Source organism: Piliocolobus tephrosceles, chromosome 7 (assembly GCF_002776525.5).
Source record: "Piliocolobus tephrosceles isolate RC106 chromosome 7, ASM277652v3, whole genome shotgun sequence".
NCBI lineage: Eukaryota > Metazoa > Chordata > Mammalia > Primates > Cercopithecidae > Piliocolobus > Piliocolobus tephrosceles.
In genome coordinates, this window is record NC_045440.1 from 54,787,268 (window position 1) to 54,811,817 (window position 24,550).

General features: G+C 41.3%; 1 protein-coding gene across 2 annotated transcripts in view; it reads right to left on the reverse strand.

Annotated features, from left to right (window-relative positions):
- Positions 1 to 24,550, reverse strand: part of TCEA1 (transcription elongation factor A1) — a 73,071-nt gene that overhangs the window by 24,637 nt on the left and 23,884 nt on the right. For both annotated transcript variants that reach the window (XM_023184203.1, XM_023184204.1), the window contains exons 4-8: positions 18,000 to 18,087; positions 12,005 to 12,150; positions 10,849 to 10,905; positions 7,936 to 8,090; positions 2,598 to 2,744 (exon numbers count right to left, since the gene is read on the reverse strand). In XM_023184203.1, the coding sequence (XP_023039971.1) occupies positions 2,598 to 2,744; positions 7,936 to 8,090; positions 10,849 to 10,905; positions 12,005 to 12,150; positions 18,000 to 18,087 (593 nt within the window). The remainder of the gene's footprint in view (positions 1 to 2,597; positions 2,745 to 7,935; positions 8,091 to 10,848; positions 10,906 to 12,004; positions 12,151 to 17,999; positions 18,088 to 24,550) is intronic.

Sequence of the window (24,550 nt, forward strand, 5' to 3'; positions counted from 1 at the left end):
TATGAACAGACATTTCTCAAAAGAAGACATTCATACAGCCAACAGACACATGAAAAAATGCTCATCATCACTGGCCATCAGAGAAATGCAAATCAAAACCACAATGAGATACCATCTCACACCAGTTAGAATGGCAATCATTAAAAAATCAGGAAACAATAGGTGTTGGAGAGGATGTGGAGAAATAGGAACACTTTTACACTGTTGGTGGGATTGTAAACTAGTTCAACCATTATGGAAAACAGTATGGCGATTCCTCAAGGATCTAGAACTAGATGTACCATATGACCCAGCCATCCCACTACTGGGTATATACCCAAAGGATTATAAATTATGCTACTACAAAGACACATGCACACGTATGTTTATTGCGGCACTATTCACAATAGCAAAGACTTGGAATCAACCCAAATGTCCATCAGTGACAGACTGGATTAAGAAAATGTGGCACATATACACCATGGAATACTATGCAGCCATAAAAAAGGATGAGTTTGCGTCCTTTGTAGGGACATGGATGCAGCTGGAAACCATCATTCTTAGCAAACTATCACAAGAAGAGAAAACCAAACACCGCATGTTCTCACTCATAGGTGGGAACTGAACAATGAGCTCACTTGGACTCGGGAAGGGGAACATCACACATTGGGGCCTATCATGGGGAGGGGGGAGGGGGGAGGGATTGCATTGGGGAGTTATACCTGATATAAATGATGAATTGATGGGTGCTGACGAGTTGATGTGTGCAGCACACCAAAATGGCACATGTATACATATGTAACCTGCACGTTATGCACATGTACCCTAGAACTTAAAGTATAATAAAAAAAAATAATAATAAATAAATAAATAAATGAAAAAAAAAAAAAAAAGAAAAAGGAAAACAAAAATATTTGCATGTATACACATAAAATACCTAGAAAGTTTCACAACGAACTAGTAACCTTGCTGTACTTCCAGGGAGGGAGAACAAGGTGGCCACAGGCAAAAGTGGGAAGGGAATTTTCTACTCATAACCTTTTGTACCTTTTGCATTTTTAACCACAAAAATAACTACCAACAAAATTTGTTTTAAGGCCCATTTAGAGTTTAGTGATGTTATTTTTAAAGTGCTTAATGTTCTATCAGTGAAAAAAATCAATTCCCCAAATCTGCTGTCTGAAACAGTAGATTTTCTAAATATTATCTCCCTTAAGGAGACAATCTTGAGCTTACAGCAGATGATATAGCACAAAAACCTATTTGGCAAATGAAACTAAGACAGTGATAAAAACAATTTTCTCATATGCACATGCAACCAAAATAACTATAGCATAGTTTTCAGCTGTTGAAGAATAAAAAGGCTAGTCATATCAGACATAAATGTAAGTTATCAATATTACAAAAAAAGGAACAAATTATCCAGAAGCCAGTTAAGTCTAAAGTACCCATAAGCCATGTGGAGGAGAGTGAAGAACTTTCCTCATACAGTCCTGCAAAATAAAAAGGATTATGGCCAATTTACCTAGTAACTAATATAACTGCTTATGAACTTTTAAAAAAGAACATGGTCATTTTATTAATTCTTATACTTTATAAATTTTATTTGACACAGCTTTCACAGTAGCTATTTCCATGACAGTATAGATATATCAAGTTGGTTTTAGTTAACTAGAATCAGTATTAAGAAAGCATTCTGGCCAGGCACAGAGGCTCAAGCCTGTATTCCCAGTACTTTGGGAGGCCGAGGTGAGAGGATCACTTGAGTCTGGAAATTTGGGATCAGCCTGGCCCACACAGCAAGACCCCATCTCCAAAAAAAAAAAAATAATAATAATGTTTTTAAAAGAAATCACTCTTATACTTAAGAAAGAAATCTTATCCCCTCTTGAACTAGTTCCCCAGTTATCCTTTCCATGGTTTTGCTTTCCATGCTTTCAGTTATCCGTGGTCTGAAAATATTAAATGAAAAATTCCAGAAATAAATAACTCATCAGTTTTAAACTGCACGTTGTTCTGAGTAGCATGAAGAGAGCCTGTACCATCCTACTCTGTCTCACGTGGACTATGGATCATCCTTTTGTCCAGTGTATGTCACTATAATGCTACCTACCCATTAGCCATCCACATCATCAGGGCTGGATGAGGCAGGACCACCTGAAGCAGATGAGCCTCCTTCCGATGCATCATTAGAAGGTGAATAGCAGCCTAACACTTAAGTCACAATGCCTACATCATTCACTTTGCCTCATCTCATCAAATGAACAGGGGTGAGTACAGTGCAAGACACTGTGAGAGACAGAAAGACTACACTCATATTACTTTCATAACAGTATCTTGTTATAATTATTCAATTTGATTAACAGTTATTATTGTTAATCTCTTCCTAGGCTTAATTTATAAGTAAAACCTATCAGTACATATGTATAGGAAAAAACATGGTATACATAGGGTTAGGTACTATCTGTGGTTTCAGGCATCCACCTGGGGTCTTAGAACATATCCCTCCATGGATAAGTGAGGGACTACCATACTGGCAATTATCTTGGCTATTTATTTTAAAACAGGAGCTGCAAGCATTTTTATAGAAAAATAAGAATCTATAAACAATCACAAACCTGTGTGTAAGTGCAATTCTTCTTTTTACATTTGCCACATGTGAACAAGTCAGTCTGGGTCCCACCAGTCTTGGCCATCTGATGCTCTCTGATGGCTTCTTTGGTCAAGTTTTTCCGCATCTCTTTCAGCTCATCACTAGCCATTTCCTATTAGGTAGGGGGCAATACCACTCAGTTACAGACACCTTCTATATATATATCCTGAATGATATTTTGATCAATTAGCCTAATCATAATAATAAACCACATATCAACCTTTAAAGTTTTAAAAGCATTAAATTAACATTTTTCCTTCCAGGGCTTGTAAAAGTTTAATTCCTTTTAAAAATTTCTTCAAATACTTAAAAGTTTACATATGAAAATCAGACTTAAGTACTGTTTAAAGGCTACTGAAACCACCTTTGCAAAGATTATGATAGAGAAATCGAACATGACTGACTCCATCTGGCTTCTAGTGTCACAGGCTGGCTATCTTCCCTCTTTCCTGGGCACAGGCCAAGCTAACCATGGGAGGAATTTATAGTTTAACTTTGATGCAAAGATGGTAACAGTCCTTCCCTAAAACCAATGCCTCCTCGTTCAGAGCCTGAGATCACCTTTGCAAGACTAATGAAAGGCCAGAGGATTAGGATTATGGGAGGGGCCCGAACTCTGCTAAAATGTAGACATAGTTTCTATAATCCCTCACTGCTTAGGAGTCATGTGGCCAGAGGGCACAAAGTGTGTGACTTCCCTGATTGCTCCTACAGGTAATATTATTATTGTAGAACCTGAGATTGGTTTTTTGAGATGTTTTTCAGACTGAGCCCTCCAGAACTCAGGCCCCTCATCTAGAGGTACAGAAGGACCAGTTCCCACATCCCAGTGATTCCATCCCCAACCAATCAGCAGCACTCATTCCCTAGTCATAGGAATAGTCTCCACCAAACTATCCTTATAAAACCCTAACCTCCCGGAGACTAATTCGAGTCTTCACGGAGACTAATTCGAGTAATTACTTCGTCTCCTGCATGGCCAGTCTTGTGTTAATAAAACTCTTTCTTAACCGCAATAGCGCAGTCTCAGTGAACTGGTTTTGTGTGTGCAGTAGGCAGGAAGAAGCTGTTGTGATTACACTATGAACAATGTAAACCTACGAGTACCTCTAGTAACCAGATTATAGTCTCTAATACCATTGCCTATACCCCATCCCCAAAAGAAGTCAGGGATCTCTGGAGCAATGTCTGATTCCAGTTTTGAGGCAAGAAATGTACAGAATATGCCAGGGTCATCTTCTTGTGTCAGTTTTTACTAGCTACAGTCATACTTTGCTTTATCTTGCTCTGCACTATTGTCCTTCATTTTATTGCACTTTGCAGTTACTGCATTTTTTACAAATTGAAGGTCTGCAGCAATGCTGTGTTGAGCAAGTCTATTGGCGCTATTTTTCCAAAAGCATGTGCTCGCTCCATGTCTCTGTGTCACATTTTGGTAATCCTCACAATATTCCAAGCATTTTCACTATTATCTGTTAGGTGATCTGTGATCAGTAATTTCTCATGTTACTATCATTGTTTTGGGGGCACCACTAACTTTGACCACATAGACAGTAAACTCGACAAATGTTGTGTGTGTTCGGACTGCTCCTCTCTTTCCCCGTCTCTCTTCCTCTCCTTGGGCCTCCCTACTCCCTGAGACACAACAGTATTGAAATTAGGCCAATTAATAACCCTACAATGGCCTCTAAGTATTCAAGGACAAGGAAGAGTCAACATGTCTCTCGCTTTAAATCAAAACCTAGAAATAAGACTACGTTTAGTGAGGAAGGCACGTGGAAAGCTGGGATAAGCCAAAAGCTAGGCCTCTTACACCAGTTAGCCAAGCTGTGAATGCAAAGGAAAATTTCTTGGAGGAAATTAAAAATGCTACTCCAGTGAACACATGGATAATGATCAAAATAGCCTTACTGCTGATATGAAAACATTTTAGTGGCCTAGACAGAAGACCAAACCAGCCATAACATTCCCTTAAGCCAAAGCCTAATCCAGAACAAGGCCTTAACTCTTTAATGCTGAGAGAGAAGCATTAATGCTTAAAGCATAATGCTGAGGAGGAAGCTGCAGAAGAAAAGTCAAGAGGCTACCAGAAGCTGTTTCATGAGGTTTAAGGCAAGAAGCCATCTCCATAACACAGTACAAAATGCAAGGTGAAGCAGCAAGTGCTGATGGAGAAGCTGTGGCAAGTTATCCAAAAGATCTAGCTAAGATCATTGATGAAGGCAGCTATTCTAAACAACAGATCGTCAATGTTGATGAATACTGGAAGAGGGTGACATCTAGGACTTTCACAGCTAAAGAGAAGTCAATGCCTGGCTTCAATGACTCAAAGGACTTTGAATGACTCTCTTGTTAGCGGCTAAGGCATCTGGTGACGTCAAGCTGAAGCCAGTGCTCATTTACCATTTAAAAAATCTTAGGGCCCTTAAGAATTATGCTACATCTACTCTGTGTTCTATAAATGAAACTACAAAGCCTGGATTACAGCACATCTATTTACAGCATGATTTACTGAATATTCTAACCCCCCCCTATTGAGACCTACTGCTCAGAAAAAAGATTTCTTTCAAAATATTCCTACTCATTGACAATGCACGTAGTCATCAATATACATAGTCATCCAATAGATCTGACGGAGACATCCAAGGAGATTAATGTTATTTTCATGCCTGCTAACAACAACATTCATTCTGCAGTTCATGGATCAGGAGTAATTCTGACTTACTTTTTTTTTTGAGACAGGGTTTCACTCTGTCACCCACGCTGGAATGCAGTGGCGCAAACTCAGCTTACTGAAACCTCCACCTCTCAGCCTCAAATGATCCTCCCAACTCAGCCTCCTGAAGCACCTGGGACTACCGGAATGCGCCACAACATGCCCAGCTAATTTTTCTGGTTTTTTTTTTTTTTTTTTTTTGTAGAGATGGGAATTTGCTCTGTTGCCCAGGCTGGTCTCCACCTCCGGGGTCCAGTGATCTGCCCATCTCGGCTTCCCAAACTGCTCAGATTACAGGTGTGGGCCACCATGCCCAACTGACTTTCAAGTTTTATTATTTCAGAAATACTTTTTGTAAGGCTGCAGCTCCTACAAAAAGTAATTCCTCAGATAGATCTGAATAAATTAAACTGAAAACCTTTTGGAAAGGATTAACCATCCTAGATGCCATTAGGAACATTAGTGATTCATTGAGAAGAGGTCAATATATCAACATTTAGAGGAGTTTGAAAAAAGTTGACTCCAATCATCATGGATGACTTTGAGGGGTTTGACTTCACTGAAGAAAGTAACCGCAGAGGGGCCAGGTGCGGTGGCTCATGCTTGTAATCCCAGAACTTTAGAAGGCCGAGGTGGGTGGATGACCTGAGGTCAGGAGTTTGAGACCAGCCTGGCCAACATGGTGAAACCCTGTTTCTACTAAAAATACAAAAATTAGCTCAGCATGGTGGCGGGCGCCTGTAATCCCAGTTACTCAGGAGACTAAGGAAGAAGAATCGCTTGAACCCAGGAGGCAGAGGTTGCAGTGAGCAGAGATCACACCACTGCACTCCAGCCTGGGCGACAACAGTGAAACTCCGTCCCCCACCACCACCAAAAAAAAAGTAACCACAGATGTAGTGGAGAAAGCATGGGAAGGAAAATTAGAAGTGGAGCTTCAAGATGTGATTGAGTTGCTTCAATCTCATAATAAAAGCTGAACAGATGAGATGCTTCTTGTGGATGAGCAAAAAGTGATTTCTTGAGATGGAACCTATTCCTGATGAAGATGCTGTGAACATTGTTGAAATGACAGTAAAGGATTTAGAATAGTACATCAACTTAGTTGATAAGGCGGCATCATGTGACAGCACTGACTCCAATTTTGAAAGAACATCTACTATGCATAAATGTTATTAAACAGCATCACAAGCTACCAAGAAATATTTTATGAATATTTGCTCCATCAATGCAGCAAACCTCACTGTTGTCTTATTTTACAAAATTACCACAGTCACCTCAACCTTCAATAACCACTACCCTAATCAGTCAGCAGCCGTCAACATCCAGGCAATTCCCTTTTCCAGCAAAACAGTACAACTTGCTGAAGACTCAGATGATCATGAGCAATTTTTAGCCAGGTGTACACTGTTTAGCAAGGTATAAGGTATACACTGTTTTCTTAGGTGTAATGCTACTGCACATTTAATAGATTATAGTATAAGCATAACTTTTATATGTACTAGAAAGTCAAACAATTTGTGTGACTCTTGTGTCACTTTACTGCAATATTCATTTTATTGCAGCATTCCAATCCAAACTTGCAACATATCTGAGGTATGTTTGTGTACAGAAGAAAAATTCACTCTCTTGAATGTTTACTAAAACAGTGAAATTATAGATGCAATATAGCTAATATCTATGAACAACCATGTCTATAAATAGCAAGCTACAAATTTCATTTTTTCTATAATTCCCTATTAAAATTTAAGAAATAATCAATAGGATGGGCACGGTGGCTCAAGCCTGCAATCCTAGCACTCTGGGAGGCTGACGCAGGAGAATTGCTTGAACCCGGGAGGCGGAGGTTGCAGTAGCCGTTGCACCCCAGCCCGGGCAACAAGGGCAAAATTCCATCTCAAATTTAAAAAAAAGAAATAATCAATATGGTGTAACCAATTTTATAGTGTTTAATCATGAAAAAAGGTTAGCACTTACAAAGTTTACTTGCAATTAGAGATTCAACTCTCTGGTTCTATATGAATTCATAAAAAGTAAAACAATTGGCAGCCAGCCATGGTGGCTCACGCCTATAATCCTAGCACTTTGGGAGGCTGAGGCGGGCAGATCACCTGGAGGTTGGGAGTTCGGGACCAGCCTAACCAACATGAAGAAACCCCGTCTCTACGAAAAATTAAAAAATTAGCTGGGCGTGGTAGTGCATGCCTATAATCCCATCCACTCGGGAGGCTGAGGCAGGAGAATCGCTTGAACCCAGGAGGCAGAGGCTGCGGTGAGCCAAGATCGTGCCATTGCACTCCAGCCTGGGCAACAAGAGTGAAACTCAGTCTCAAAGAAACAAAAAGTAAAACACATTTGTTTTTAAACAATAATTTAATGTAATCACATTAAAAGCATGGAAACAGCTGGAGAAGGAGCAAAGTACTGACAAAAGATATAATCACCTTAAGTATTTGTCTAGTATATACCAGAATAACAGAAATTTATTACATATGCAATATTTATATAGTAGTCTATGATGATAATAGGCTTTACACTTCACAACAGAGAATCACATCATAGAAACCTCAGATTCATGCATACTCACCTCTGCTGTCATTCTAGCAAATAAGTCAGGAGGAATATTCCCACAGAGGACATTTTTCCTTAAATTTGGATTTTTTGCATCTTTAAGATTTGATATCCTACTTCGTACTCTATTTTTGTATTTCATGTCTGTATTCCTTATTTCTTGATATATAGGTACCAGGCCGTTAAGGAAAAAAGGTAAAATTATAAAAACAAAATCATTTTTTTTTCCTATTCTGCCAAAATAAGAATTCCTGAGGCCAGGCACGGTGGCTCATGCCTCTAATCCCAGCACTTTGGGAGGCCAAGGCTGGTGGATCACGAGGTCAGGAGATTGGGACCATCCTGGCTAACATGATGAAACCCCGTCTCTACTAAAAATACAAAACAATTAGCTGGGCATAGTGGCAGGTGCCTGCAGTCCCAGCTACTCGGGAGGCTGAGGCAGGACAATCACTTGACCGGGGAGGCAGAGGCTGCAGTGAACTGAGATGAAGTCACTACATGCCAGCCTGGGTGACAGAGAAACACTCCATCTTAAAAAAAAAAAAAAAAAAACCTGAAATTTCTAAGTAATTCATAACAACTGTTTCCAGTTTCCAGTTTGGATTTTTTTTTTTTTTTTTTTCTTGAGACAGAGTCTCACTCTGTCCCCCTGGCTGGAGTGCAGTGGCGCAATCTCGGCTCACTGCAAGCTCCGCCTCCCGGGATCACGCCATTCTCCTGCCTCAGCCTCCTGAGTAGCTGGGACTACAGGCGCCCGCCACCGCACCCGGCTAATTTTTTTGTATTTTTAGTAGAGACGGGGTTTCACCATGTTAGCCAGGATGGTCTCGATCTCCTGACCTTGTGATTCGCCCTCCTCAGCCTCCCAAAGTGCTGGGATTACAAGCGTGAGCCACCATGCCCGGCCTAGAATATGTTAAAAACAAGGTACTATATCTAGTTCCTTGAACGGTAATTGGCAAATAATAGTGATATTACTTTTACATTGTAAACTAGTTGTTTGCTTGTTTGTTTTGAAGGCGGGTAGAAAGTCTCACTCTGTCACCCAGGCTGGACCTCAGCTCACTGCAACCTCCATCTCCCGGGTTCAAGCAATTCTCCTACCTTAGCCTCCCGAGTAGCTGTGATTACAGGCGCCTGCCACCACACCCGGCTAATTTTTGTATTTTTAGTAGAGACAGGGTTTCACCATGTTGGCCAGGCTGGTCTCAAACTCCTGATCTCAGGTGATCCACCCATCTTGGCCTCTCAAAGTGCTGGGATTATTGGCGTGAGCTACCGCGCCCAGCCTAGTCATCTTTTATTTCCTAAATGTTTAGTGCCAACAGTATGCAAGTCAACAGGGTTTCAAAAAGTAACTCAAGTACTCAACATGAGAAAGCATATGTTTGAAAAGAAACTTGAACTTATTCAAGCTTTACTTGCCCAAATCTGAATTCTACTAAGGATCCTAAAAGTCTCTGGTTACACAGTTCCAGTAGGGTCTCTGAGAAGAGACCATTCATTCAACATGGCCATGAGGGTTCATCTCCTCCCCCAGCTCAGCAGGAGCTACCTCAGCAGGCTCTTCTCTCCAGAAGAGGTCACTGCCAAAGCTGAACCCTGGAATAGCTCCCTTCCTAATATGGCCATTTCCTCAACTAGGACAATCCCATGTTACACAGCCGCCTAGATGCTCCCTGCCCCTACCCACACACAGTACCCCTTTCCTGGAGCCCTTTCCCGGTGCTCAGCATGAACATGTTTCCTCTGGGATAATGAGCTCAGGTGACTGTGTGTGCTCTGAGGTCCCCCTAACTGAGAAGTTTTCACATTTACGTGTGTATACTTTCCATGCCCTTTTGCACAACTTAAATTCAGACACTACATTCTCAATTTACAAGGCAGAAAATTTTCAAAGCCATCAATACTATACTTCGCTTTTGAATAACAGGAAAAACAAGACAAATAAAATGATATAGATGTCCCTCTCCTTTCCAAGAAAACAATACAATCAAGACAGAAAGTGAAGAATAAGACTTTGAATTCTATACCAGCAGGAAAAATTAAGCTAGCAGATTTCTTAAAACAATTATGACCCCTTGAAGTTGTGTGATACCGAGTGACTTGTCTGGCTGGTAGCAGAATAGATGTCACTCCTTGGCAGTAGTTTTGAAAGCCAGTATGCAATTTATCCCTTTTACCTTCTGCCACATCACCAGCTCACAATGGCCACTCCACCGGCCTGGTCCTAGAGGACAATGACCCAAAACCCAGAGTCCTCAGCTAGCCTGTGCTGAACATATAGGACAAATAAATTCCTATTTGTCCAGTTTAATCTGTGAAAGAAACCTTTGTGGTGTTAAGCCACTGAAATTTCAAGGTTGTTACCACAATATAACACAGCCTATCCTTCCAAGTACATGAAGTCAATCTTGGACACTAGTATTTTGCTAGGAAAGCGAAATTCCTTAGGTTTTTGAATTGCCAATGAGTTACACTCATGTTCTCGTGTATTTTGTAATCTCTTCTAATTATGTTATCGGTTTGCCTTTCTCGTTCTCAATCACATTTTCACTCTCCTGCTATCTGAATCAATTTTACCAGGGATTTATATATTTCAGTTTCCAAAGAGCCAGGTCCTTTCAAACTTTGCTGTTTCTAGCTCATTCAGCTTCATCATGAAGGAAAAAGTCTAGCGTGGTGGTCAAGATCGTGGACTTGGAGCCAAATTCCCTACACTGGAATCCCAGCCTTGTCAGTGTCAGGCTGTGTGATCTACAAAAATGACCAATCCTCTTCTGCTTCTGTTTTCTCTCTGTAAAATAGGATGAGAGCACCTAACGCATTGAAAGGACTACCGCAGGTAAAACCATGCCTGGCACTTGTGTATGTTCAATAAATATTACTTATTAAAAAAAATTATGAATATACACACAAAGGATATCTTCTTCAATTTGAGATCCTAATTCTTCCTCATCAGCTCCAATTGCAATGTAGTCATCTAAAAACAGGCATAAAGAATTGTCAAGTTATTATAACAGATTAAAAGAAAATTCTAATACCAGGTAATTAAACTGCATTTCTATTTCTTAAACCCCATTTGCCTGACATAAAGAAGTCGTTCGGTTTAGTTGGTTAGAATCTGGTCACTTCACTGCCGACTAGACTCCTTTTCTGGGCTTCACCTGATACCCACAGTCCTCCTGCACTGACGACTCCTGATCCCTCAGGCATAGGTAGTAACTGATCTAGCAGGCAATTCATCTTTCATAACTCCATAAATTCTGGCTGCTCCAGCAGAGAGTAAAGAAAGTTACAGAAAGAACTGTCTTCTCTCCTGTGACTCAGGCTTCAATGCAAAGAAACCATTCATTTAATCTGCCAATCACATATACAGACACACTCAGAAGACTCCTATATGAATATTCAAAAGAAAGAAATAAACTAGGAAGAGAAAAAAAAAATATATATATATATATAAAGAGACAGTAAGGAAATCAAAGTAGAAAGGGCAGAGTAAGGAGAAATACAGGTCAAAGTAGCCATGGTGCAGAATGAGAGAAAAGAAAAAGGATGAATTCGTATAAAATGTAAATATTCCTGTATATAAAACTTTAAAGCCAAAATGTTACATGTTAATACTGGATACTTTCAAATTAAATTAAGCTCCCATACATAAATCAAGACTCATCCCTCTCTTAAGTAGAAAATGGAAAACGCTCATACTGTATGCCATACTATTTAACAATTCAGTATTGTTAACTCTCAATATAAGATCAGCGTACACAGTTTGCAGATTAAATTGTGGAGAAACAAAAGATTTGTGAGAAAAAAGTATACATTACTATGAATTCAGGGAAAACATCCATGTATTAGAGGGAATCTATTTCTTACAATTACGTAGTAATAAGCAAATGCCCCAGTATTCCTCCTTCTCTCCCCCTAACAGACCCCTATCAGCAACAACTTCTCTCCGAGCTAAGCAGCAGTGGGAGGGCTATCCACAGGGTGACACTCATCAAACAGCAATATGGAGTTGGAGATGGCAGTAGTTGGTGGTGGTGACCAAAGGGCTAAGAAATAACATGCGCTGGACTTACCCCCTGTTCGAAGAGCTGCCGCAAGCATCTCCCTACACTTCAACCGCACAGAATCAGAAGTGCTTGGTGCCCGAGGAAAGGATGAAACGTAAGTATCTCGAGCATGTGTCTCATCCTTTCTGTTGCTTACATTGCCACTGGAAGTACTGAAATACACACACACAAACACCCCAAAAAGAAATCAAGAACAATCCTCTCAAAGTAACAGTATTACTATCATGCTGTAAAAACAAACTTTGGGGCCCAAATAAATGACACAGTATCTCAGTGACCTTTATATGAGGGGAAAAAAATTGCCTGCATACAGATTAAAAAGAAGTGAAAAAGTTTACAATTTAGTAAAGAGACAAGTATCGTGCCTTTTTTTTTAAAACTAAACATTTTATCTTTGATTCTCATTTTAAATATTAAGCAATATTTTTAATAGAGAAAATACCCATTATAGCTCAGTAAAACAAATGAAAAGCAATGATCTTGGTATAAGGAGAGGGATGAAGGGATGGGACCAGAGAATGACGGCTTTCTTTTTTTTTTTTTGAGACAGAGTCTCGCTCTGTCGCCCAGGCTGGAGTGCAGTGGCGCGATCTCAGCTCACTGCAATCTCCACCTCCCAGGTTCACGCCATTCTTCTGCCTCAGCCTCCCGAGTAGCTGGGACTACAGGCACCCGCCACCACGCCTGGCTAGTTTTTTGTATTTTTAGTAGAGAGGGGGTTTCACCATGTTGGTCAGGCTGGTCTCGATCTCCTCACCTCGTGATCCACCCACCTCAGACTCCCAAAGTGCTGGGATTACAGGCCAGCCTTTTTTTTTTTTTTTTTTTTTGAGACGAAGTCTTGCTCTGTTACCCAGGCTGGAGTGCAGTGGTGCATTTCGACTCACTGCAAGCTCCGCCTCCCAGGATCACGCCAGAGAATGACAGCTATCAACCAAAACTAGAGACAGAGAGAGAGTGAGAGAGAAAATGCTAGAAAAATCCTGTTTCGCAGGGCACGGTGGCTCACACCTGTAATCCCAGCACTTTGGGAGGCCAAGACAGGCGATCACTTGAGGCCAGCAAATCCAGCCTGGGCAAAATGGTGAAACTCCATCTCTACTAAAAATACAAAAATTATCTGGGCGTGGTGGTGCCCACCTGTAATCCCAGCTACTTGGGAGGCTGAGGCAGGAGAATCGCTTGAACCCAGGAGGCAGAGGTTTCAGTGAGCCAAGACTGCACCACTGCACTCCAGCCTGGGTGACATAGCAAGACTCCAACTAAAAAAAAAAAAAGAGAGAGAGAAAAAGAAAAAGAAAAACCTTGTTCCACTTAGTGAGGTCCCCAGTGAGACAAATACCATGTGTAATGATGAGTCGTGAGGCTACAAAATGGTGTGTTTCTCCCCAGAAACATCACCTCAGTATGAACATTTGGGAAGTTTTATAATTTTCCAGTCAACCTAATTCTTTCAATTGCTTCTGAGTAGCTTCTTACATTGGATTATCACTAAAATGGGTTCTTTCTAAAATAATCTTCATGATTACAATTAAGCTTTATCACATTTAAGACAGCTGCAGTAACACTTTTCAAAGACTGATTAAATCATCCACCATCCATAGATGTGACTTGCTGCAATGCTGCAAGAACATACTCCCTTGCCTTCTCTCCAAAACATAACCACTGTTAAACTTCACAAACAGGTGCCTGTGGGTAAGATGGTCATTAGTACCTTCTAAATTTAGTCAGCTCCTTTTTGAAGTCTTAGTGATTTCCCCCTGTATTCCCAAAATATTGATTCACACAGGTTTGTATACAATGACTTTTCATACATTTTTCTCTCTATCAGACTGAGTTCCTCAAGAACAAAAACTAGGATTTACTTTTCTTTATGTTTTCATTATGTAGCATAATGCCTGTCAGTGATAAACAAATGAGCAAACCAATGTTTAAAAACCCATTTCTTTTTTTTTTTAAGACTCCAGCCTGAGCAATTGAGCAAGACTTTTCATAGTGGTGAACAGAGCAAGAGTTGTACACTGGTGCCATCATAGCTCATGCAGCTTTGAACTCCTGGGCTTAAGCAATCCTCCTGCCTCAGCCTCCTGAGTAACTAGGACTACAGGTGTATGCCACCATGCCCAGTTAATTTTAAAAATATTTTTTGGCCAGGTAAGCTGGCTCATGCCTGTAATCCCAGGAGTTCAACAACAGCCTGGACAAAATAGTGAGACCCGGGGTCGCCAAACACGGTGGTATGCACCTGTGGTCCTAGCTACTTGGGAGGCTGAAGTGGGGGGCAGGCTTGAGACTGAAAAGTTGAGGCTGCAGAGAGCCTTGACTATGCCACTGCACTCTAGCCTGGGTAAAAGAGCAAGACTCTTGTCTCCAAAAAACAGTCCAACAAACAAATAAACCACCTTTTGTTTTTGGTAGAGAAAGGGTCTATGTTCTCCAGGCTGGTCTCGAACTCCTGACCTCAAGTGATAATTCCGTCTTGGCCTTCTAAAGTGCATTACCCACCGTGCCAGGCCCCAAAACCCATTTCTTTTCTTTTTTCTTTTTTCTTTTTTTTGAGACAGAGTCTCATTCTGTCACCCAGACTGGAATGCAGTGAAACAATCATGGCTCACTGCAGCCATGACCCCCAAGCTCAGGCGGTTCTCCTGCCTCAGCCTCCCAAGTAGCTGGGACCACAGGCATGTGCCATCACACCTGTCTAATGTTTTCTATTACTTGTAGAAACAGGGTCTCCCTATGTTGCTCGGGCTGGTCTCAAACTCCTGGGCTCAAGTGATCCCCCACCTTCGCCTCCCAAAAGTGCTGACATTACAGGTGTGAGTCACCACACCCAACCAAAAACCCACTTCTTAAACACTTTGATTAAATGCTTTTGCTTCTCTGTGTCTGCAGCCAAATGCTACACAGAAACCAAGAACCAAGGGAAACTGCCCATACGGACTGGGAGAAACTTTTCCTCACTAGTTTCACTATTGCTGGTCCCACTTCCTACATTCTGATCCTTCTCAATCCTCTTGTATTTCTGTGTGTGTGGGGAGGGGGGACTGGGGGGCGTGTGTAGATAGATACCAATCAGTTACTTTATCAGACTTCATACACAGTAATTTTCTTTTGCAGAGAGGTTCTATACCTACACGTCAAGCACGTAAAACTGATAAAAGACAACAAGAGGCTGGGCATGGTGGCTCACGCCAGTAATCCCAGTAGTGTGAGAGGCCAAGGTGGGTGGATCACTTGAGGTCAGGAGTTTGACACCAGCCTGGCCAACATGACGAAACCCCATCTTTATTAAAAGTACAAAAATTAGCTGGGTGTGGTGACGTGCACCTCTAATCCCAGCTACTCGGGAGGCTGAGACGGGAGAACCGCTTGAACCTGGAGGGCAGAGGTTGCAGTGAGCCAAGATTGTGCCAATGCATTCCAGCCTGGGCAACAGAGAGAGACTCCATCTCAAAAAAAAAAAAGAAAACAAGGCAGGGCATGGTGGCTCACACCTGTAATCCCAGCACTTTGGGAGGCCAAGGCAAGTGGATCACCTGAGGTCAGGAGTTCGAGACCACCTGACCAACATGGAGAAACCCCGTCCCTACTAAAAATACAAAATCAGCCGGGTGTGATGCACATGCCTGTAATCCCAGCTACTTGGGAGGCTGAGGCAGGAGAATCACTTGAACCCGGGAGGCAGAGGTTGCAGTGAGCCAAGATTGAGCCATTGGACTCCAGCCTGGGCAATAAGAGCAAAACTTCGTCTCAAAAAAAAACAAAATAGGCCGGGAGCAGTGGGTCAAGTCTATAATCCCAGCCTTTGGGAGGTCAGGCGGGCAGATCATGAGGTCAGGAGATCAAGACCATCCTGGCTAACACGGTGAAACCCCGTCTCTACTAAAAAAACACACATGCAAAAAAACTAGCCGGGCATGGTGGCTGGCGCCTGTAATCCCAGCTACTTGAGAGGCTGAGGCAGAGGCGGAGCTTGCAGTGAGCCGACATTGCGCCACCGCACTCCAGCCTGGGCGACGGAGCGAGACGCCGTCTCAAAATAATAATAATAATAATAATAATAATAATAATAAAATAAAATAATAAAGACAAAGACGAGAGACTGAGAAACTATTCCAGATTCAAGAAAACTAAACGGATATAATTTAGAAAAAATTGCATAAACTTTATTAACAACCACTGTTTAAGCCCACCTTTGACTTACCTTTTTTAATATAGTTAATATGTTTAATATATATATTTAATATAGTTAATACAAATACAAAAAACAGTGTACGAGACATTAACATAAACATGAGCAGTGCATGATCAATTTTGGGAAAATATTGAGAAACAAAGTTAAAATCAGCAGTAGCCTTAATGTCCTAAATACCTCAACATGGCTGGGCGCGGTTGCTTACGCCTATAATCCCAGCACTTTGGGAGGCCAACGCAGGTGGATCACCTGTGGTTGAGAGTTCGAGACGTCTCGCCAACATGGTGAAATGCCGTCTCTACTAAAAATATAAAAATTAGCCAAGTGTGGTGGTATACACCTATAATCCCAGCTACTCAGGAGGCTGAGGCAGGAGCATCATTTGAATTTAGGAGGTGGAGATTGCAGTGAGTCGAGATCACGCCATTCCAGCCTGGGTGACAGAGAAAGACTCTGTCTCAAAAATAAAAAATAAAAAAGGCCAGGCACGGTAGCTCACGCCTGTAATCCCAGCACTTTGGGACACTGAGGAGAGTGGATCACCTGAGATCCGGAGTTCAAGACCAGCCTAGCCAACATGGCAAAACCCCATCTCTACTAAAAACACAAAAATTAGCCAGGTGTGGTGGGCGCCTGTAATCCCAGCTACTTGGGAAGCTGAGGCAGGAGAATTGCTTTGAACCTGGGAGGTGGAGGTTGCAGTGAGCTGAGATCGCACCACTGCACTCCAGCGTGGGCGGCAGAGCCAGACTGTGTCTCAAAAAGGTATGTAGGCCCCTCCCCACCAGAATTCCTGATTCAGTAGTTACAGGATGAGGCCTGAGAATCTGTTATTTCTAACAAGCTGTCAGGTTCTGTCCTCTTCCAGGGACCGCACTTTCGAGAACCATTGCTTTAAATCAGTGTTGACAGTTAACCTACCAGGTTCCCAAGAACAGAGGAACGATTTGTATTTAACCAACTATGCGTATGGCAACATGTCCAATACTGCACAGTTCATGATATGTAATAGGAAAGAACACATGCAAAGGCCTCATAGGAGGTGAGGAACAATCTGAACTCTTCGTTAATGAACTTCACATTTTAAGTTCTTATAACAAATTGATATATATATTTTTTAAGGTCTCACTCCATTGCTCAGGTTGGAGTGCAGTGGCATGATCTTGGCTCACTGCAACCTCTGCCTCCTGGGTTCCAGCAATTCTCCCACCTCAGCCTCCCAAGTAGCTGGGACTACAGACACATGCTGCCATACCTGGCTAATTTTTTTTTTTTTTTGGTAGAGAAAGGGTTTCACCATGTTGGCCAGGTTGGTCTCGAACTCCTAACCTCAAGTGATCCTCCCACCTCAGCTTCCCAAAGTGCTAGGATTACAGGCGTGAGCCACCGTGCCTGGCCACAAAATTGCTAAATTCGAAAGGAAGAAAAAAAGCATGCAAAGGAGAATGAGATCAAGGGCCAAAATAAATCTAAAAAAGAAATGTGGTAAATAGAGGAAGTAACCATTTGAATCTCTAATTACTACCTCTATTATCAATTCTATCAGTGCCTATCCCAGCAATCCCATTCAATTAAACTTGTTAAGTACAATATAAATTACTTATTTATTCAATGTCTTCTACCTCTCAAATGTTCAAGAAATCTGAAAAAAAATTAGAATACTTGGCTATATACATTTACTAATTCCATTTGATTAGAAAACAAAAAAAGGAGTGTAGATAGGGGAACATTAGACGGGGGGAATTGATGCAGGAAGTAAAACTATGACTTTCAATATAAATAAATGTCTATACTGTGAAGTACCTTTCTTCTCTTGCTTCAGGGCTGTTCTGCGATGTAATTGCAGGTTCTTTTTTCTTTTCATCAAGGTCTTTCTCAGCTGATGGCCCATCTGAAAATTATGAAAACTCTTAAGTTGCTAGCATTCGTAAAAACTAAAATACTGCATGTTAACAGGCTAGTTGCACAACAACATGAACTAAAACTCTAAGTTTCCTACAAGTAGACGAAGTTTGATGAAGCTATTAGCATATGTACTGTTTTTCACAATGCAAGTTCAGTCAATACTCCCAAATAAATTCCCTCATTTGGTGGGAACTACAAATTCATATGCCATGGGAACCTAAAGGGAGGAAAGTATATGGAACAAAGAGATGGGAAGAATATGGAAATATCTGCACTGCTACTTTAAAAATGAAAGCACAGGCCAGTGAAGTGGTTCACACCTGTAATTCAAGCATTTTGGGAGGCTGTGGATCACTTGAGCTCATGAGTCTGAGACCAACCTGGGCAACATGATGAAACTCTGTCTCTACAAAAAATACCAAAATTAGCTGGGCTTGGTGGTGCACACCTGTAGTCCCAGCTACTCAGGAGGCTGAGGTGGGAGGATGGCTTTTGCCCAGCAGGTGGAGGCTGCAGTGAGCCAAGATCACGCCACTGCATGCCAACCTGGGCGACAGAGCCAGACCTTGTCTCAAAATAAAGCCAAATAAAATAAAAATAAAACCATAAAGCATACACAGCAATACTGTTTTAATAAATTTCCATAAAGTTAGAAAATTTAAGGTAGTATCCAAAATATAAATATTTCTGATATGGGTAAACAAAAAACACTTTCATAGAAAATACCTCAGGATGAGTAAGACCTACCCAGCACCTTCTCTATCTTAAATTATCTATAAAGTAATACAGAGTACACAAGTTTTAAGACCTAAAGAGGTGGCTGGGCACGGTGGCTCATGCCTGTAATCCCAGCACTTTGGGAGGCCACAGCAGGCAGATCACGAGGTCAGGAGATTGAGATCATCCTGGTTAACATGGTGAAACCCCGTCTCTACTAAAAAAATACAAAAACTTAGCCAGGCGTGGTGGCACGCACCAGTGGTCCCAACTACTCAGGAGGCTGAGGCAGGAGAATCGCTTGAACCTAGGAGGCAGCCGGGCGCGGTGGCTCAAGCCTGTAATCCCAGCACTTTGGGAGGCCAAGACAGGCGGATCACGAGGTCAGGAGATCGAGACTATCCTGGCTAACATGGTGAAACCCCATCTCTACTAAAAAATACAAAAAACTAGCCGGGCGAGGTGGCGGGCGCCTGTAGTCCCAGCTACTTGGGAGGCTGAGACAGGAGAATGGCATGAACCTGGGAGGCGGAGCTTGCAATGAGCTGAGATCCAGCCACTACACTCCAGCCCAGGCGACAGAGCAAGACTCCGTCTCAAAAAAAAAAAAAAAAGAACCTGGGAGGCAGAGGTTGCAGTGAGCCGAGATCGTGCCACTGTACTCCAGCCTGGGTGACAGAGAGAAACTCTGTCTCAAAAAAAAAAAAAAAAAAAAAAGGTAAGCAATGACATATTATGAAATAATGTACATAAAATAGGTTGAGTCAGTGCAATATTTTAACAGCCAAAAGAAACATTCACTTTTAAATCAATCAACACAGCCTTAAATTTTAAAACTGGTGCCTGCCTGGGGCTGGATGTGGTGGCTCACACCTGTAAACCCAATACTTTGGGAGGCTGAGGCAGGTGGATCACTTGAGATCAGGAGTTCAAGACCAGTCTAGCCAATATGGTGAAACCCTGTCTCTACTAAAAATACAAAAATTAACTGGGCATGGTGGTGCAGACCTGCAATCCCAGCTGAGGCTGAGGTCGGAGAATCATTTGAACCTGGGAGGAGGAAGTTGCAGTGAGCCGATATTGTGCCACTGCATTCCAGCCTGGGCGACAGAGTGAGACTCTGTCTCAAAAAAAAAAAAAAAAAAAATCGGTGCACGCCTGTAGTCCCAGCCACTCAGGAAGCTCAGGCAGGAGGAACGTTTGAGCCCAGGAATTTGAGGCTGCAATGAGCTATAACTGCACCACTGCACACCAGTCTGGATGACAGAGTGATACCCTGTCTCAAAAAAACAAAAACAAAACACACAGCCTTGAAGCTAAGTTCAAAAAACGTTTGGGTCTAACGTATAAAGTACACCAGTTAACTATGTTTGGCTCCCTACATAAGCAATAAAGGCTACATAAAGAATTTTTTCAATTCTTCACATCTCTCTGTATAGAATATAGAAGAAACTATATCCAACTGGATAGCAGGATCACCTAGGGAGCCTTTAAACATATCCTCATGCCAAGCTCCAAACCAGATCCACTCAATCCAAATCTCTGGCAGTGAGGCACAAGCATCATTATTTTTTAAAGTTCCTTAGACAACTCTAATATATAGTTATCTGGATGAGAATCACTGATAAGAGAAAGGTTCAAATCACAACTGGAGAACTCATCTTGTAAACTTGAAGTCTGTCAAACCTAAAATACAATTCAAGCCCTCTGATAAAACATGCACATACACTTTAGTTTTCACATAATTTTACTGCTCCTTGTTATTCTCAATAGTTACCTTGAAGGCTCAAATCCCAAAGATGCTACAGTACTGTAACCCTGAAAACCGAAGTAATAATGACACATGGCAAGGACTAACAAATGGTCCAAAAGTAATAGGGTAGAAAGCATTTAAAAGGGAAAACTGATGTAACAATGAAATATGATCCAGCAAGGATCCCATGCTGCCAAAGGGACACAGAACTATCTCACACACTGCTCTGGCACAGTGAATTAGTACAATCCTTTTGGAAAGCACAGCAGTAACAGGCATGAACAGCCTCAGAAGCATCCCTACTATCTGATATGGTGTTGTGGGCAACACAGCACAGCTAGCAGGGAAGGAAGTGCTCCAGCTCTGGACTCTAGCTGTCTGCAATCAAGTCCTAGCTTAGCTATTCATCACTGATTCAACTGTGTGCAAGGTATTTAACTGCTCAATGCCTCAGATTCCTCATCATAAAATGGAGATTATAATAGCACCTACCAAATTGGATTGTTGTGAGGATTAAATGCATTAATACAGGTCAATGCTTGGCATATCTTAAGTATTCAAAAATGTGCTACCTAGTAGCAGTAATAGTAAATGTAGAAATCTAGCTAACAATGTAAAGAAAAAGCTTTAGGCAGAAAGATGTACATCAAGACGTCAGTTACAACCGCCACAAAGTTAAAAACAATAACAAATTTAACAACGGGCAAGTGATCAACTAAAATATAGTATAGTCAACTGAATAAATTATTCTGAAACCAATAAAAATAGTAGTTATGATAGAAAAACAAAGTATTTTCATTAAAAAAGGTAATATAAATTAAGTATCCACACAGCATAGGTAAAATTATAGTAGGGGTAAAATTTATGCAAATTAAATTTGAATAGTAATGTATTACAATCCATTGTACAGAAAAGGAACCTGCAAGTCTACACTAACAGATAAATAGCTAAGGGAAAAAAGAAGGTGGTGGTGGTTTTTTTTTTTTTTTTGAAATGGAATCTCACTCTCTTGCCCGGGCTGGAGTGCAGTGGTGTGATCTTGGCTCAGTGCAAGCTCTGCCTCCTGGGTTCACACCATTCTCCTGCCTCAGCCTCGAGAGTAGCTGGGACTACAGGTGCTCACCACCACACCCAGCTAGTTTTTCTGTATTTTTTTAGTAGAGACAGGGTTTCACCGTGTTAACCAGGGTGGTCTCGATCTCCTGACCTCGCGATCTGCCCGCCTCAGCCTCCCAAAGTGCTGAGATTACAGGCATGAGCCACCATGCCCGGCCAGAAGGTTCTTCTTCTAAAGAATGATGATTTTATAAGTACTGAAGCAGAGGAGTCAGAAAAATCACAATTTTGCAACTACCACTACAAAGACTGGTTTGAGCAAAAAAATCAACAGATCCTAAACTGGGAGGGGAGGAGAAAGATCTGTTAAGGTGTAAGACAGTTTCAGGATCTTAAAAGTGTCTCCCACAGAATGGCTATTAGCTACAAGAGGAAAAACAATACACTATACAGTGTAGCTTTGACTGGATTCTCAAAATTACCACCAATGACTCTGGATATGATACCTTGAGAAGGACATAACATGCTTATATAGTATTCCAACTGTGAATGTACAACCTGATCTAATCATGAGAAAAAAGCAGGTATACCTCAAATATGGAATATGCTATTAAAAACAAAGGATGGGCCAAGCGCGATGGCTCACGCCTATAAATCTAACACTTTGGCAGGCCGAGACAGGCTGGATCGCTTGAACCCAAGAGTCTAAGACCAGTCTGGGCAACATAGTGAGACTCTGTCTCAAATAAATAAATAAATAAATAAATAAGTAACAAAGGAGGGCAGTGGCAGATGCCTACAGTTCCAGCTACTCAGGAGTCTGAAGTGGAGGACTGCTTGAACCCAGGAGCTGGAGGTTAGCCTAGGCAACATAGCAAGACCCCTATCTCCACACAAAACAAAAAAAGTGGTGGGGAAGGCGGGGTATAGGGGAATAAACCTGCTTCAAAGATCCAACTTAAAAACGTGGGAAATTCTACCTTGAATATATTTCCTACTTTACTTTTAAACCAAAATCCAATTCTACTTTGCATTCATTATAACTGGTCATTTTCTGCATATTGTATAACGTATCCAAGTTCCATTTTTTTTTTTTTTTTTTTTTTTTGAGACGGAGTCTTGCTCTGTCGCCCGGGCTGGAGTGCAGTGGCCGGATCTCAGCTCACTGCAAGCTCCGCCTCCCAGGTTTAGGCCATTCTCCTGCCTCAGCCTCCGGAGTAGCTGGGACTACAGGCGCCCGCCACCTCGCCCGGCTAGTTTTTTTGTATTTTTAGTAGAGACGGGGTTTCACCGGGTTAGCCAGGATGGTCTCGATCTCCTGACCTCGTGATCCGCCCGTCTCGGCCTCCCAAAGTGCTGGGATTACAGGCTTGAGCCACCACGCCCGGCCTCCAAGTTCCATTTTTTTAAGCTCATTATGAATTTGATAAAAATCTCACTTTGCATAATTTGATAAAATACTCACTTTGCATGAAAGTATTTTAAAATACACATTAGCGATAGTTACATGAATGTATACATAGGATAAAATTGCTCAGAAGGACACATGTCCCCACACATACACGCCCCCACATACACATTAGTGCCAGTAAAAACGGATGAAATCTGAATAAGGTCTGTAGATTGTATCAATGTCAATTTCCTGGTTGAGATTCTGTATATGAGAGTTATGCAATATTACCACAGGAGGAAGCTGGATAAAGGGTACATGAGACCTTTCTGTACTTTTTTTTTTTTTTGGGTAATTTTCTGTGAGTCACTTATTATGTCAAAATAAAAAGTTAAACTCCACATGTTCAGGAGGCATACATACTTTCTTCTATAGGAAATGACCTTGTTTCTTTTATCCCTACTTGAGGCAGGGGACCAGGAATGAGGGGGAAAGGGCAGGATATATACACACACATACATAAAATTTTAAAGCATGGCCCACAAGTAATTTTTTTTATTGAGTTTGTGCAATTACGTGAAAGACAAAATTGTGTTTAATTTTCTTTCCTTTCAAATTTTACTTTTAGGAAATACATCAACAAAAAATTGACAACCCCAAAATAAGATTTAAGGGGAGGGAATTCATATTTGTTGGGCTAGGACCCTATGTACATTTCCTACAGAGGTGATAACTGATAGTGAAATATCACAGACCAAAAACAAAGAAAAAGTAAAATCATGAACCCAAGTAAAAAGGTTGGTCTTCAAATGAGAAAGAACATTTCTGCCTTGGGGGAAAAACAAAGGAGAAGGAGTACTTGTATTCTTCAAAATGTCAATTTCATAAAAGATAAAGAAAAGCTTAAGAATGATTTCAAATTAGAAAACTAGCTATGTGAGGCCGGACTCGGTGGCTCACGCCTGTAATCCCAGCGCTTTGGGAGGCTGAGGCAGGCAGATCACGAGGTCAGGTGACTGAGACCATCCTGGCTAACACGGTGAAACTCCATCTCTACTAAAAATACAAAAAATTAGCCAGGTGTGGTGGCGGGCACCTGTAGTCCTAGCTATTTGGAAGGCTGAGGAAGAAGTATGGCATGAACCCGGGAGGCAGAGCTTGCAGTAAGCCCAGATCGTGCCACTGCACTCCAGCCTGGGCAACAGAGTGAGACTCCATGTCAAAAAAAAAAAAAAAAAAAGAAAACTAGCTATGTGATCCTGAACTGGATCTTTTCCTGGAGGTGAAAAGAAAAAGAAAAAAAAAAAAAAAAACTATAAAAAACATTATTGGGACAATTGACAAACCTGAACATAAACCATAAAATACTATACCAATGTTAAATTTCCTAAATTTCGTATACTATGATTCCATAAAAAAATAAGCTTGCAGTAAGGAAATACACACAAGTATTTAAAGGGTAAAAGAGCATGATATAGTCAACCTACTTTCAAATGGTTCAGAAAAAAATAATTTGTGTATGTGCAAATAGAG